The 14,907-nt window shown below is 54.2% G+C and overlaps 5 protein-coding genes across 5 annotated transcripts; all 5 read right to left on the bottom strand.

Moving 5' to 3' along the window:
- Nucleotides 1-276: 276 nt before the first annotated feature.
- Nucleotides 277-2,093, bottom strand: VTN00DRAFT_7407 (uncharacterized protein; the record flags this gene model as incomplete). The annotated part of the gene is made up of 4 exons (XM_069434151.1): nucleotides 277-481; nucleotides 567-985; nucleotides 1,069-1,273; nucleotides 1,333-2,093. The coding sequence occupies 4 exons, from the start codon at nucleotides 2,091-2,093 to the stop codon at nucleotides 277-279; spliced, it is 1,590 nt and encodes a 529-aa protein (XP_069287461.1).
- A 408-nt stretch (nucleotides 2,094-2,501) lies between these two features.
- On the bottom strand, nucleotides 2,502-4,578 carry VTN00DRAFT_7406 (uncharacterized protein; the record flags this gene model as incomplete). The annotated part of the gene is made up of 5 exons (XM_069434150.1): nucleotides 2,502-2,860; nucleotides 2,920-4,017; nucleotides 4,112-4,297; nucleotides 4,375-4,403; nucleotides 4,481-4,578. 5 exons carry the CDS (start codon nucleotides 4,576-4,578, stop codon nucleotides 2,502-2,504), a joined length of 1,770 nt encoding a protein of 589 aa, XP_069287460.1.
- Nucleotides 4,579-6,265: 1,687 nt separating this feature from the next.
- On the bottom strand, nucleotides 6,266-9,417 carry VTN00DRAFT_7405 (uncharacterized protein; the record flags this gene model as incomplete). Its single annotated transcript, XM_069434149.1, has 5 exons — nucleotides 6,266-7,633; nucleotides 7,682-7,893; nucleotides 7,948-8,815; nucleotides 8,997-9,148; nucleotides 9,216-9,417. 5 exons carry the CDS (start codon nucleotides 9,415-9,417, stop codon nucleotides 6,266-6,268), a joined length of 2,802 nt encoding a protein of 933 aa, XP_069287459.1.
- An 877-nt stretch (nucleotides 9,418-10,294) lies between these two features.
- Nucleotides 10,295-12,426, bottom strand: VTN00DRAFT_7404 (uncharacterized protein; the record flags this gene model as incomplete). Its single annotated transcript, XM_069434148.1, has 2 exons — nucleotides 10,295-11,723; nucleotides 11,774-12,426. 2 exons carry the CDS (start codon nucleotides 12,424-12,426, stop codon nucleotides 10,295-10,297), a joined length of 2,082 nt encoding a protein of 693 aa, XP_069287458.1.
- A 1,036-nt stretch (nucleotides 12,427-13,462) lies between these two features.
- VTN00DRAFT_7403 (uncharacterized protein) lies at nucleotides 13,463-14,653 on the bottom strand (the record flags this gene model as incomplete). Its single annotated transcript, XM_069434147.1, has 1 exon — nucleotides 13,463-14,653. The coding sequence occupies one exon, from the start codon at nucleotides 14,651-14,653 to the stop codon at nucleotides 13,463-13,465; it is 1,191 nt and encodes a 396-aa protein (XP_069287457.1).
- Nucleotides 14,654-14,907: the final 254 nt, after the last annotated feature.

Raw genomic sequence — 14,907 nt, 5'->3', positions numbered from 1 at the left:
TCCGAGCCGAGGCCGAAGACTCAGGCAATAAGGCATCAAATCCAAGACATCTATGCAACTTGATGGAAGGACAGCCAACAAGAAGCCTCTGTTTGGAACAGAGTCTAATGATTCAATTAATACGGGATAGCTAATAGTTAGTAGTATATATGGATTTGTATTCAGAAGAACAGAAACGTCAAATAGACGAAGATAGATGTGAATATATCTAAATAAAAAGCCAGTTCATCATCCGAATCATAGCCATTCAGATTAGACCTCAGCTACCAGCTCAAGTCAAGCAGAAACCGACGGAGGCACAGCCCGCCTACGGCGAACCCTCACCCAAAACTGTCCCGGATTCGCATTCAACCGCTCCACCGTCGGCAGCACATAGTCCGGCGCGACCATCTCGAAATCATACCGGTGCACAAGGGTCGATATGAGAATCTGCTGCTCAAAGTACGCCAGGTTTCGACCGATGCAGGCGCGGGGACCGGTTCTATATTATCGTTATTATCACGTTAGTTGCCTATCTACTCGCTTCAAGTTGATCTGGGCGATTTCAAGATTCAGGAGGGACCTACGAAAAAGGGATAAAACTATCCAACGCCCTCCTCTTCTCCTCCCCTTCCATCTCCAACCACCGTTCAGGTTTATATTCATACGGATCGGGAAATATCTCCGGATCATGGTGGACAGAGAACGACGGGACCGAGACGGAGACGCCTTCCTGGATGAAGTGGCCCGCGATGGTGGCGCCGCCCTTGGGTACTTCGCGGGACAGGCCCATGGAGACGGGCGGACGGCGTCGGAGCGCTTCGTCGATGCAGGCTTTGAGGTATTTCAGGTCTTTGACCTGGTCGTAGTGGAAGGCGCCGTCGCTCTCGCCGTTGGCGACGATGGCGGCCATGACGGGCTCGAGTTCCTCGCGGAGCTTGGCTGTCACGCGGGGGTTGCTGATCAGGAGGTACATGGCGTTGGTCATGCCTGTTGCGGAGGTGTCCTATAATGAGGGCAGTTGTCAGCTTTAAACTGTCCGGAAATATGTACATCTAGCGTCAGCCTATGGCAGCACTGCCAACATACATTACCCGCAGCAATGAAGATATTCGACTCTCGAAGGATCTCACTGTAGTCGAGATTTATCTCTCCATTCCTATCTGTCATCAGGTTTTCAAACAGATCCCGGTACGCGTCTGGCTTGCCGTTCCTTAGACGCTCTCGAACCTTGTAGTTCACGACATCCATGAACATCCCGCCGTTCTTGTTGCCCTGCAAGAACCAGGTGAGCCTATCTTTCCATTAGCAAGTGTTTCTCTATGCGATTCTCCAAGGGAGAGGAGGATATACTTCTTCAGTCGATCAATCAACGGAGACCAAGACGCAATCAAAGTATCGTAGTAAGAGCTGCCCTGAAACGTAGGAATGACATGGCACTTATACCGCTTGCCGTCCCCAGTCTCTGCCGTAGCGATGTCATCTCCCATGTCCAGAAACCCAAAACTCTTCCCAAACGCGATCTCCCCTATAGCGTCGTAAGTGAAGAGGTTGATCCATTTGTAGAGGTTGATGAAGCCCGGTTTAGGGCCATCGGGGTACGTCGGAGGACCGAGTTTGCAGAAGTTGTCCAGCGCGCGGACGAGCTTCAGAACCACAGCGTGCACGATCGGGTCGGTCTGTACGATGTTCTTCTGGGCAAAGGCCGCGGCGATGAATTTGCGCTTGCGTCCGTGATCAACCCGGTCTCGGGTGTTGACGATGCTGTGTTCGTTGACTTTGTTGAAGTCCTCGCCCGAGAAGGTCTCGTAGAATTCGTCCTTCAGCATGCCCGAGCGAAAGGAGTATATATCGATGATGGCCCTGGGGTCGGTGAACGAGAGGTGATTAGGCTGGATGCGCACTACTTTGCCCAGCCGTTGATGGGCCTCGTGGACACATCTTGACCGGCTTGTATGGTATTGGCAGTAGGCTAGCCACCAGTTGCTGATACCAGCGATGGAGGGACTGGGAAATCGATGAAGGTCTTTCTCGTCCTTAAAGTAAATAAAGAGTGGACGAGCAATGCCAAAGAAGAACACGACGCCTGCAGCTGCCAACAAAAGATACATCATCTCGACTTGAGGAAGAAAAAGAAGAAACACTGCTAGACGCAGTCATTGAAACCAGTCATGGGTATATTGATTTCTTTTATGGACTTCCAGTTTCACCAGCTGTTTGTCCGCTTTTGTCCAGGGATATACTTGATCGAGACCTCCTGGACCACGTTACTATCCCGATTTCCGAATTGATGGCCACAACGTTCGACCGGAGATCCCCCATGTACAGGTCAGCAGGATGGCCACGATACCTGTCCAGCCATGATATCTGGTAGGAAGTTGTACACGAGGCTTGCTGTCTGTTCGTATGCCGGCTTGGCAGCCCTATCCCGATTCGTATGCTCTCTTACAACTTCCCCCGAGTGAGATTGCCCGTTTTGGAAACATTGAAGCTGCAACTGCACTGAAGCCCGTGATTCCGGCTCACAAAAACCGACGTCTCTGCTCTTCGGTCCAATTCCACTCGGCCATTGCCCCAAGAGCGATCCTCCTGGTAGGCCACGCGACGTCCCGTTCTAGGCCTCTCAGCATCGCGATAAGGCTCTCCTGCTGGGCTCGGTCCGTCAACCACGGAGCACACACCGATAGCGCATTACAAGCTGTGATTCGAGTTCCAGGGTCATCTACAGTGGTGCATGTCCCGAACAAAAGGCCTGCATGATGCGCTATCTCTTGCTGAAGCTGTCGACGAGACTCCTTATGGCCAAACCCGATCTTCAGCCGTTGGCTGTCGACGAGTGCCAGGAGGATCGTGGTAATATGGTAGTATTGCATACCGATCGCTTGGAATTTCTAAGGTCAGGGCCTATTTCAAATTCTGAGAAACGGGTATTCTGCTTACCATGACACGGTTGACTGTAGTACACAGTCGGGAACGCAGACCCCCTACCGACACACAACGGACGCAAGGACTCAGGCTTGCGATGCATCCATGCCTCTGTCTTGATCCTGAGCTCCTCATACTTCATCCGTGGCTTGTCCCAACCAAACGAGAAAGCAACAACTTCCGCCGTTATCCAGACGATCCGATTCGCCCAACCCCAGTCGTCACTTGGTATATCAAGATCCATCTCCACCGCGTACGCCTCGAGGTTCAGCCTGAGCGGCCGTTGCTGGCTCAGCGCGACGTCGAGATCCTGGCGGACAAAGATCCAAAAGGACGCCTGCCGTAAGCCCCCTGTCGTGGCACATGTGCTCTCAGAATTCATAAACGCACTGGTGCCAGTCAGATGCCGTTCGCAATCAAACCCTGTGACTGCGGAGGACATCTGTTCGTAGTATCTCAGGAGTACCGTTGCTGCGACCACTTCATCTGAGACAAGAGACATGTCATTGAGCAGCGGGATGAGTATCTCGACGCACCGTTCATGGTACATCTCCGCCATCATCGGGTCATAACCTGCTGTCCGAGACAGATGATGAGCGGAGACTGCAAGAACAGCATTGAAAAGGAGGGGGGATTTGAGCGCCAATTCCGGCACCAATCGTGCAAAATGTTGATGCGGATCGCATATGTCCAGGAGCGGAGCCCTATCTCTGATAAAGTGGTGGAGCAGATACGTCTCCTCCTCGGAAGAGAGCTTTCCTTGTTCATGGAAGACGGTCTCAGGGGGTGTTGAGGACAGCTCCTCTCCACCTGCTGCGTTCCCAAGGAGGTCAAGAGAATGGTCCACTACGCTTTGTATTATATTGTGTGACAGATATGGACCGTGAAACGAGGCCCCAGGGGGTGGCAGGTCGTCCCGATGGGTGGTAACGACATGAGAACGCGGGGAGGAACTTCCCTGCTGGTGCCCGGGCGGACCGACCGCGGAAGGGGAGCTAGGATGGCGGGCATTCGGGCTCTGTATGGGTGATATAAACGACGATTCTGCAGGCGAGGAGACATTGGGCCTGGTATACGATGACCTCGTCCCGTTCGTCTCATCCACAAAGGTCACTGATATATAGTAATCGTCAGCGAATAGCCTGCTTCGAGCCCTCTTTTCCCGGCTCATTTTCTTATATAAAAGAAGTATTCACGGAACACATACAATTCACCGACCTTATCGGCACCCACTTCTGCCTCGCGTCGAACAGGTAATCCGCCGATCCGTCCCATTCGTCGTTGACAGTCTCCCGGGCGGTTCTCACGCCGTGGACGAATTTGACGTTCCACCCCCGTACGCATTCCCTGCCTACCTTTCGACATCTTTCGCAGATTGGCGCGCCTTCGTCGCCTACGAGTATTGATCCAGCCTTAGGTCAAAAAGTATGAACTTGAATCAAGATTGAGGTTTGGAGAGGAGGAGCTTACATTTCACATGTCTATCACGGCAGGTCAAGCTGTAACATAGTATCAGAAGTTAGCCACTTAGATGATTTATAGAAACGGTGTATATCATGTACAAGGAAAAGCATACCATCCGGTCCTAGTGCGGCGCGTCTTGACAACCAGAGCGCAAGGCTTGGACTTGGTGGAATTGATAGTTTCGGCCCTCGTACGAGCAGCACTCCCCATATCTGCAAGCGCTTCCTTGTCGGACCAGGCCGGTTAGACGCGTCTACTTCATGAAGATCATCAATCAGATAGGTAGATAGCACATTGAATCTTTCGTCTGCAATTTCCGTGACCGTTATCGATTTCAACTGATCAACGCTCTCGATTGCTGTTGAGGGCAAGGAAAGATGGGCCAGGTCCAGGGATTCATAAGCTGGCCTTGCAGATGAAGAAGAGCACGACAGGGAGATGCCCCCTGCCTGCGGGGAGGGATAGACCCAGGCAATTGTAGTCGAGCGGAGATGCGTCCGTCGTACATGATAGGTAACCACGAGACCATAGGTAAGATGGAGACAAAGACCACGCGCCTAGTCTGGGGTTTTGCGGGGAAGAGAGAGAGAGTCCGGGCCCTAAAGCTTAGAGACATCTATCCCCGGGGGTATCTCCCTCCACATCGATATCACAAGACCCATTAACTGTGCAGCTCTCCCTCCTGCACCTAGGCAGTTCTGCATACGACCCCCCCCCCCCCCCCCCTAACAATATCAACAGCAGACAGAAGCAGCGTCACGCAGGCCCACAGAGACTCCTACCTATTGGAAGATGGCCCGGTCAGGACGGATCTACAATAGCCTGGAGCAGCATCCTTGCATGTCATGACCATGTCCTCTCAAAGAGAGATGCATGCTCGCTTGACCTCGCGTGGAAATGTCTGCCGGCCAGCCGAACGAACCGAACCGTTCCTCGAGGACATTCCACACGACTCGAGTACCTAGGTACCTCTTTTGTGGTTGGACACTGTTTACCTTTACTGGTCTATACCCTATCGGCTCCAGTCCATGTACCCGGATTCAATTTCAGCATCTTGATTAGTACGTTAGGTATGTGCCTGCTTTAGCTAGGATGATGGGATGGTGCCGGCACTGTTAACTTCACCATCTGCATATGTCCTTCGTGGCATAGATGCCTTAGCTGGGTACCTACATATACATATACATATCTAGGCTGATAGAGCAGGTACCCGCTAAGCTGATGAACCTTTTCCAATGACCGCCCTCATACGCTGCCTGATCTACGCATCTTACTGGGAACCGTACAATCGCGGAGAAAGATCAGGTTCCTAGATAGATAGATACCACCATTGCATAGCAGATATCGTACGAGAGAAAACTACAATCACACAAAAGAAAGCACAGAGGGGAAAGTGCACATTAAGCCATGGGCCATGGGCCGTGGAGCAAGAAGCCCATCTCAAGCAAGCATGTAGTCGAAGGGAGCGAACATGTCCGTGAATTGTAACCCAAAATCAAAGAGAGATATCCATCGCCAGTTCATCGCCCTGTTACCCGTTTCACTCAAAATTTTCGCCATCCCTCGGGACATAACAAATAGCAACTTGCAACCGAGACTGGAAAAAGTGAGCAACCACCAGACGCAGCCAGACAGCTGGATGTTGGCGCGCAGGCACTTCCGTCATGCAGAGCAGTAGAAAAATCAATACAATAAGACGCCAAGGAGCTTTCGTGCTAGCAAGTTTTAGATATCAATCCCAATCATTCCTTCTTTGACAGCAGGACACTCCCCCATCGCTGTCTCTGAATCACCAAGCCCCTCCGGGACAGTCTCGCCAATTGCGCAGAAATCGAACCCCCCTCCCGGTACCACCGTAGCAGATGTGCTTTTTACGTTAGAAGATACGGATAGTAAATTATTTCTCAGACTGCCTCGCGTCGAGGAATTCCTGATCGCTGGCATCAAGGATGTCATATTCGTCATCAGTCAAGAATCCACCCTCGGTGTCGTCATCCTCAAGAGTCAGACTCTCGACGTCCTCTAGAATATCGCGCTCATCGGTGTTTGCCAGAGACGGCGCAGTAGGGGCAGCCGGCATGGATTCATGAGTGCTTGTAACTGGAGACTCCTTGTCCAGCTTAGGGAAGATCATATCGCTCTCTGTGAGCTCAGGCTCCTTCTTGACCTCAGAGTTCTGTTGAGTCTCTTCCTTGACCTCCTTGACCTCCTTGGCTTCAGCCGCCTCAGCAACAGCAGGCTGGGGAGCATCAGCCCGCACTTGAATATCACACCACAACTTGTGCCCGAAGGGCGTGCCATCGGGAAGCTTCAAACGCCAGTATGAAATGGCGGTGCCCTCACGCTGGGGCGTCTTCAGAGTCACAGTGAAGTCGGCATTCTGTCCTGGCAGCAAAGGAGCCGACAACTCGTTGCTCTCCATGGCAGACGTGATATCGGTAAGGCTGGACGGTCGGTCGGTGTCGACATTGAACATCGAATCTCCGCCAACGAAGCGGACATTGCTGCCCGCAGGCCAGGGAAGGGGTCCAGGGTTGTACAGAGTCCAGGTCTGCTGGACAACCTTGTTTGGTGGAAGCTTGGAGCCATCACGAATGGTATCGCGAATGAAGAAAGCCTGGTAGCCAGAGACCTGAGCTGAAGCGGCCACAAGGTCGGATTTGATCTCCTCTCCCGAAGTAGCAAACTCAGGCTCCTCCTTAGGAGTCTCATCTTCAGTCTCCTTTTCAACCTCCTTTGTAACAGCCTTTTCAGGCTGGTTTTCTGGCTTAGCCTCCTCGGTCTCCTTCTCCTCGATATTGGCAGGAGTAGGAGCGGGAGCACTATTGGCAGCCGATGCGGTCTTCTGCAGAGCAGTCGTCTGCTTGGGGCGGTCACCCATGATCAGCACCGCACCATTGCCACTGTCACCATATGTGCTGACAGAGACATTGCGAACCGGCGTCTTAAACTTGATCAGAGGGTGAGTGCGGTTGTGTGGGTTAGTTGGCAGGGCCTCGCAATTGGCACAGAAGTCGGTGTCATGGCAGACTGCACACTTGTAGCGGTCACCAGTGATGTAGGTGGCCGATGGCTTGTTCTTGCAGAGAGGACCATCACAGAAAATGCCATAGTGAGTCTCCTGGCGCACGGGCTGCTCCGCGATCGCTTCATAGATAGGGACGAACCGATGGCCCGGATGACTCTGGGGTGCACCCTCGATACACTCCCAGCAGTAGTCCCAGTCTGGGCATGTCAGGCATTTGTGACGGACACCCACGATGCGCTGAAAGCAGTCAGCACAGGTTCCAGATTGGTTGAGGAGAGATCTTACCTTGTCACATCCATCACAGATGGCAGCGTGGTGATGATGGCGGCCGGGACGGCAGCGAGACAGCACCAGACTCTTCAGGCAGAATGTGCGATCTTGGATGAGAGAGAAGGAGTGAGCAGGATGGTGACCGTGTCCATCCTTGAGGAGGCACGCCAGGCACAGATCATAGTCCTCGCAGTCGGTGCAAGTGACCATCTTGGCCTCATCAAACTCTGCCAAGAGGTTAGTATCTGATGAACAGCATTGCGGTAGGAAACGGTCAGTACCTCTGAAGCACGCATTGCATGTGCGCTCGTTCACCTTCACTCCCGCTTCAGATGGAGCGGGGAGAGGCTTGGGAGCAGGAGTTGTCTCCGAAACTGCGGCAGGGAGAGCCTCAGGAGTCTTCTCTTCCTGCTTCTCGTCCTGGGACTGGATTTTCCGAGGAGCAACAGTCTCAGTGGTGCTGGTGCTCACAACGCCGTCAATAATGAAGCGCTTGATCAACCAGTGGTCAGCGCCGGGGCAGGAAACGCCCGAGTCGAGGCAATCCGGGCACAGATCGTAGTCACCATCGTCACAGATGCTGCAGTGGTAGTGCTCGTTGGGAATGGACCGGCCACAGTGGTTGCAGTCGATGAGGAACGATCCACAGGGGGCCTCATCAGGAGAAACAAGCACCGGATGGCTCCGGGTGTCCTGCCCGAGGGTGAATACCCGGTAGCGGGGTTGCGGAGGGATGGTGCCGACATGTGACGACTGTGCGACCTGGTTGCCAGCTTCGGTCACCTCGGTAGAATCATTGGTGAGATTCAGATTCGAGCTCAGAGAAAAAGTGGGCTGTTTCTCAGCCGGTGCAGGTGGCAGCGGAGAGCTCAGGACGGTGTCAAGGTAGCTGTGCCTCGACGAAGTCTGCTGCTGGATCTCGGCCTCCTCTCCAGCGGTAGGCGCGGGTGCAGCCGCAGGCTCCTCCGCACGGGGCGGATTGACAACGACGACCTTGATGCGAAGCTTGAGCTTGGCCTTTGCGGCACGGTAGAGTTGTTTGTAAACAGCAGGGTTTTCGCTGTCGAGGTGGACGTAGGAGGCGACGCTGTCGGAATAGCGTTCGAAGATGACGTTGACATCAGGAGGGATGGCGAGGAGTTGACGGAGCTACCACGACAATGATGATCAGCATCTATAATATAACTGGATCTAGGTAAATTGAGAGGAAAATAGGAGCGCCCTGATGACAATGCCCATGCGTATCTGGACGTATCATGTATACTGGATCTGTGGGAGAACGATGATAACGCGGTCTGGAGCTCCGGTCGGAGCTTCGGGACGGACATACCTTGTACGGCAGAACACGAGCTCCCAGGTCTTTCAAGGGGATCTTGAAACGCCTATTGGTGTCATTGTAGAGGACCTTGACGGTGATCAAAGTATCTGGGCCAACAGGGCTGGTTGGAGGTGCTGGTGCAGCCATGGTATAAGGGGTGGTGTCTTTTGAGGTTGTAGGAGCGGTCAGTCAAAGGCGCGGAGATGAGCTCAGTAGATAAGGGCAGCTCACCAGAACGAGCGGCACACCCAGGTGCACGCAGACGCACACTAACGGACAGATGATTGGTAGATGGATACAGAGATGATAGGTGGAAGGAAGAATGGGAACGAGGATGGGGATGGGGATGAAGAAGAGCGAGGTGAGGGGAGAATGGAGGATGAGGTAGAGACGAGAGGCTCCGGGGGAGTCTCAAGGGCTGCCTGGAGGTCATCCGCCGTCACTTTCTGCACTCGCTCGTGACCCTACCTCACCAGCAGGTCCCGACCGCCTTTCAGGCCGCTAGCTGGCTCGGGCCTAGTGTGCACAGGGTCCGGGGCTGAGCTCCGGAGACGGCGATAAGAGACGATCAGGACGATCTTCCGCCAACACAGACATCTACGGGTCTGGGCCTGGGCCGGAGTTAACCGCCAACTGTAAAGCTTCACATCACGCCACAACAACCTACGCCGTACATTTGTTCATCCCCAGTAGATACATGCAGCATAATTACTTTTATTTTATGCCTACCTGCAGCGTACATTCACTCGTCCATGTCGCATTCGAAAGAATGGCCGGAGAAAATAAGGAAGAACATAAAACCTTGCCACGCATCGAAAAGGGAAGAGAAGAAAACGGTTCGCCGTGAACACTGTCATCAAGGACCACGGGACGGGAAGGCTGAGAAGGACTAAGGCGCAGGGAAGAGGGAGGGTAAGGGTCTCCAGTCAAGGTGACCCCCATGCAAACATCACGCGTAGAAACGAGATAAAGGGAAGGCCGGGTGACTCCCCATGCAAATCGGGGAAAACACCCTACAGAGAGAGAGCAGGAGATGAAGGAAAACCGCTGAGATGCATAAGGAGCCTAATCTAACACACGTAGAGATGCACAAGCCGCAGGGAAGAGAAGCAGCCCCAGAACGTGCAACGGAAGAAAACAAAGGCAGAAAAGCGAAATAAAATGCGGGCACGAAAAAAAAGGAAAAGAAAAGCCCAGAAGCAGAAAAAGACAAACAGAGTCATAAAAATATGGCAAAGATATAGCTTCTCCACGAAGGAAAAAAAAAGAAAGCAGCGAAGAAAAGCGAAGAGAAGACGCCAGCAAGCCTCTCACTGCGTCGTGTAATATACACCCCCCTGGGGTTGTGGGTAGTAGTAGGTCGTGCCCGGAGGCGTCATCATCCCACCCATGCCCACAACACCGCCGGCCGCCGGAGCAGGCACCGGGAAGGATGGGTTGGGGTACATCTGCGTGGTGTCGTAGTAGTAGACTGTCCCGCCCGACTCGTGCGCCACAGTGCCAGGCTGCGCGGGCTGCTCGGCCGTCGTTGGAGGAGCAGGCATGACGTACGGAACTTGCTGCCCCGGTGGTACGAACGGTGGTGCAGCACCGCCAGGAGCAACAGGCGCGCTGTACGGTGGATATTCCGCCCCAGAGACGGGGTAGAACACCGTTCCCGGGGGATAGGCGGGAGCAGGGTAAAACCCGTGAGGCTGCTGGAAACCGTACGGCTGGAACGGCTGTGCGTGGATCGCACGCTCCGGGATATGCGATAGAGGTGTGCCCGACGCTTGGCTAGGGTGGGAAGTGTGGCGAGCATGAGGATGGAAGGCAGAGCCGTCCGGACCGTACACCAATCCGTTGACAGGCACCGGGACCTGCTGGTGGAACGGCTGCTCTTGCTGCGGCTGAGGGGGGTTGAAGGGGAAACTGGCAGGACTCTCGATGTCGGCGACAGAAACCGTCTTTTGAGGACGGGGCTGATGCATGGGAATGGGAGCAGGCCGGCTCTCCCGGTAGGTGGGATTCTGAGGTTGGGGATATGGTTGAGGTGGAGGGACGCTGGCTGGAGCGGCATTGGGGCCGGCATTCGTCGTCTGGAAACCACCAGGTGGTCGAGCTGGGGGTGGCAGACGGACAACTGGTTTTCCATTCTCTGTCGGAACCATTGTCTGTCTCGATAGGACCGACCCGGCTGGCGAATTGACCCCTTCCCGAGACGCGGCCCGTCCCAACGAGGACCTTCGACTCATCGCTACGCTGGGAGAGTATGTCCCGGGAGCATAGAGACTCGGCCTCCGGCTACCATAGAAGCCGCCACGCCCTCTGCCACGGAAGGCTTGCTGGTTCGGCCGAAGTGCTCGGGGGATAAATATGAAGGACCGCTCCGTCGAGGGGAAAATGTATCGAGGGGGCTGTCCTGGCAGAGATATCCGTACTGGCTTATCTCGGCGCAGGGGCGGCCGATGCTGAGGTAGGCGTGTGTGTTGTTTCTTTGGAACCGCAGAATAAGGGATCGGGTTGGCCATCCCCGGCAGGAATACCACCACAGGCACATTTCCAATCAAGACGGTACTGGAAAAGGACCTATTTGGCGGCGAGGACCTAGGAGCGGTGGGAACAGGCTTGGAGGAATTGGGCGCGGTAGGATTCGATGCCGCAGCTGGAGACTTGGAGGTTGATGGCTCGTCTCGAGCGACTGTCTCGTGCAGGTCGTGCGTCCACTGTCCTTCACTAGCATCCGGCTTGGGAGGACGTCTAGAGAATGTGAGCAGAAGAACGATACCAAGGTCATAGAAGTCACATACCTTCCCACGTTACCGTCCACGATGAGGCCATACGGTCTCGACTTCGGCTTGGTGGACGGCCTGTAGCCATTCGTATCTGGCTCCGTCGAACGCTTATCGTGAAGAAAGAATCCACCGCGCGTGGGAACAAAGGCTGGATTCTCGTCCCGCTCCTTGATATACTCCTCGTGCTCCCGACGTTTTCTCTCAGCAAAGGTTTCCCTCTTGGATTCCGTAGGCGGAGGCGCCGACGGCGTCCTGCCCGCCTGGCTGTCAGGCTCCTCCTTCATGTCGTCAAAGTGTATCTCCGCCACCTCACTCGCCCGGTCCGAGAGTTTCAACCCGTTCATCATCGCCTCTGTGTCGGACATGGTCGACGCAAAGGGTCGCTTCCCCGGCGAAGCGGACCTGCCCTCCGGCTGCGCCTCCGCCTCATGAACACGACCGTTGACCTGGCCATTGCTCCCGTCAGCCTGCGGGGAGACGGAGGTGTCATCCTCGCTCGCATCGCTGCCCTCCCCGTCCGCATCGTCATCGTCCTGGTTGCTGACCACGGAGCCTTCGCTCAGCGAGTCGTCTTCGAGCGCTCCGTCGATCGAGCCTTCGTCCTCGCCTTCATCTTCACGCCTTCTCCGTCGGCTGGTGCCGATGTGGTGTCGACGGTGAGGAGCCATCTAAACGGTGTGGGACAGGTAGCGCCCTGTTGAGGACAGGAATCGATGGTAAACAGCCCTGGCGTGCGTCGAAAGCGTCAACACGCACGCGCACCAACCACGGAAAGGCTGCAGGAAGTCCACGGGTGTGGATGGACAGAGAGGGCGGATGGAGGAATGGATGGAGATCCCACGAGGGAATGAAGCTGATCAGCCAAGATCTTCTTTTATCAACAATGGCCAGATAGAGGAAGAGCTGCGAGAGGAGCTGCACGTCGAGGGAGAGGGCAGATGGTGCAGGGGAAAGTCGAGGTTGAGTTAGAGATTTGAAGTTTGAGCATGAGGCATGACATCTCCCAGCCAGACCGAGATGTCAGCCTCCCCGATCGGGATTAGTGTGCTCGTGTTCCCCATTCGAGCTCACAGCATGGACGGCGGTCAACGCCGCAGCGATGCACGAGGAGAAATGCGTCAGGCAGAGGAGGTATGCTCCAGCAGAGAGTTGTCGTGTTTTCCCTACAAATATTTTTGTCATGCCGCAGTACAGTTGCTGGCAGAGGCGCACAGGGCCGAACCTGCACTGTGGCGGACTGCTACGATTACTAACTCTATATCCTCTGGGGGATCTACGCTAGCATTAGGTAGGATTATCTCCGTCAAATAGCAGCCACATCTCGGGGTATCCATCAAGCTATATATATATTCTGCATTGATGCCACGCAGCTGCAGCCGATAAAGAAAAATGTACACTACTCATGCCGGTAAAGAATATTCAAGATTGCTAGCAGGCGTGCACAGCCATCTTTCAGGCCGTCTTAGCGCCACACATAGCAGGGTATCATGATCGGCGTTCAGCATAACAACAGACGACAGAACACCCAAGTTGTTCAAAAAAGTGACATCCTATCGTGAAACACACTTTTCAGGGTAACTGGTGGAGGTCAGAGAGCCTTTCGAGAATTCTTTGCAGTCGGCACCATACAATGACTCGGGCAAGATATTTTCAGGCCGCATTGTAAAGCGTTGCTGCTACAGCGTTGGGGGGAAATACAGTTTCTCAGTCAAACGTAGTCTTCTTGCCTTGTGACTCGACGATCGCACCAGTGAGCCTCTGTACAGTCTCCTTGGAGTACCTTGAATGCGACTCCGTCTCCTTCTTGGCTTTCTTAGAGCCCTTCTCCTTTTTCGCGCGAGCCTTTTGTGCGCCAGTGTCTCCATCGACACCGCCATTTACTTCGCCCTGTTCGGCTTCGACCACCGCTTCTTCCTGAGAACTGTTGTTCTTGCCTTTTCCTTCCTTCCCGAAGCGCTTTTTGTACCTAGTCGCTGGGTCTTCCGCAAATTCCATCCTCAGCTTCCGGCCGAGGAACCGATTGACCCATACCCTCTTCAATTTGGGCTGTTTGGCTTTGGTTGGCCCACGATCTTCGTAGTCAGACCCAGAACTCTCGTCATCGGAGGAATCCTCTTCCTGCTCTTCCTCCTCTTCGTCCTCCTTGACCATTACGAAGCCCTTCACAGCCGCTTCGGCGGCTTCTTGCTCCTCAAACTCAACCCAAGCGTAGCCTTTACACTTTCCAGAGTCCTCAAATGTCGCAACATGTACATTCGCAATGGCTCCGCAGCGTGCAAAATGCTCTTCAAGGAGCTCTTTCGTTGCGTCAAAGCCCAAATTGCCGATGAATATGCGCCTCGAGGGGGGTTTACCGGCCGCAGCCGCAGTATTGGACGTCTCGCCTTCCTCCTGGTGCTTTTCCGGCCTACCGTCAAAGTTCTTCGCGTCTTTGATAAGCACAGGACGGCCGGAGAGGAGCTGCTCGCTGAGTCCTATCGCCTCCTGCACAGCCTTGCTGTCTGCTAAGTCGATGTAAGCGAATCCCCTGTTCTGAGCCTTTCCGTTCTTCCCCGGTCCAGTCGGGAGATGGACTCGAGTAATCATGTTGTCGCCGAAAGAGCAATTGCTTGTGAGGAACTTGCGGAGGTCAGCTTTGGTTACGGAGAACGGTAAGTTTCCGATCCAGATCCCGTAGTCAGAGCGTTTCTTCTTCGCAGGCTTTGACTGGGTGTCGGAAGTTTGCGCTTGAGGTTCTGCAGAGGTTTCCTTTTGTTCTTCAACGGCTTTTTGCTTCTTCTTTGCTTTGCGGAGAGCTTTCTTGGAGGGCGGTTCCGGTGCAGAGACGTCGATCTCGATTTCCTCGACGTCTTGCAGTTTGCGCTTTTTGTGATTTTCTTCGTTGAGGCCAGCCATTTTGCGAGTGGATATGCTGCTGGCAATGTAGCAAAGCCAGCAATTAATTCAAACCCGAGGTCAATTGTATGGGTGAATGTTCGCCTTGGAGAGCGGAAGAACTCGAGCTCTTCAGCGTGGGGACGAAACTTTTTACGGCGGCCGGAAGCGCGTGCGGGTGCAAGCCGGGCGTCCTTTGTTCCATCGGGGCCGGACCTTCAACTGACGTGCCGCGACTCGAAGTCGAGGACCGCAGCCTCACCTTTCTCAGCCTC

Source organism: Thermoascus crustaceus (genome assembly GCF_041956765.1).
Source record: "Thermoascus crustaceus strain CBS 181.67 unplaced genomic scaffold VTN00scaffold_4, whole genome shotgun sequence".
Classification (NCBI taxonomy): domain Eukaryota; kingdom Fungi; phylum Ascomycota; class Eurotiomycetes; order Eurotiales; family Thermoascaceae; genus Thermoascus; species Thermoascus crustaceus.
Note: the sequence above shows the minus strand (reverse complement) of the source record. Positions and strands in the feature narration are given on the sequence as shown.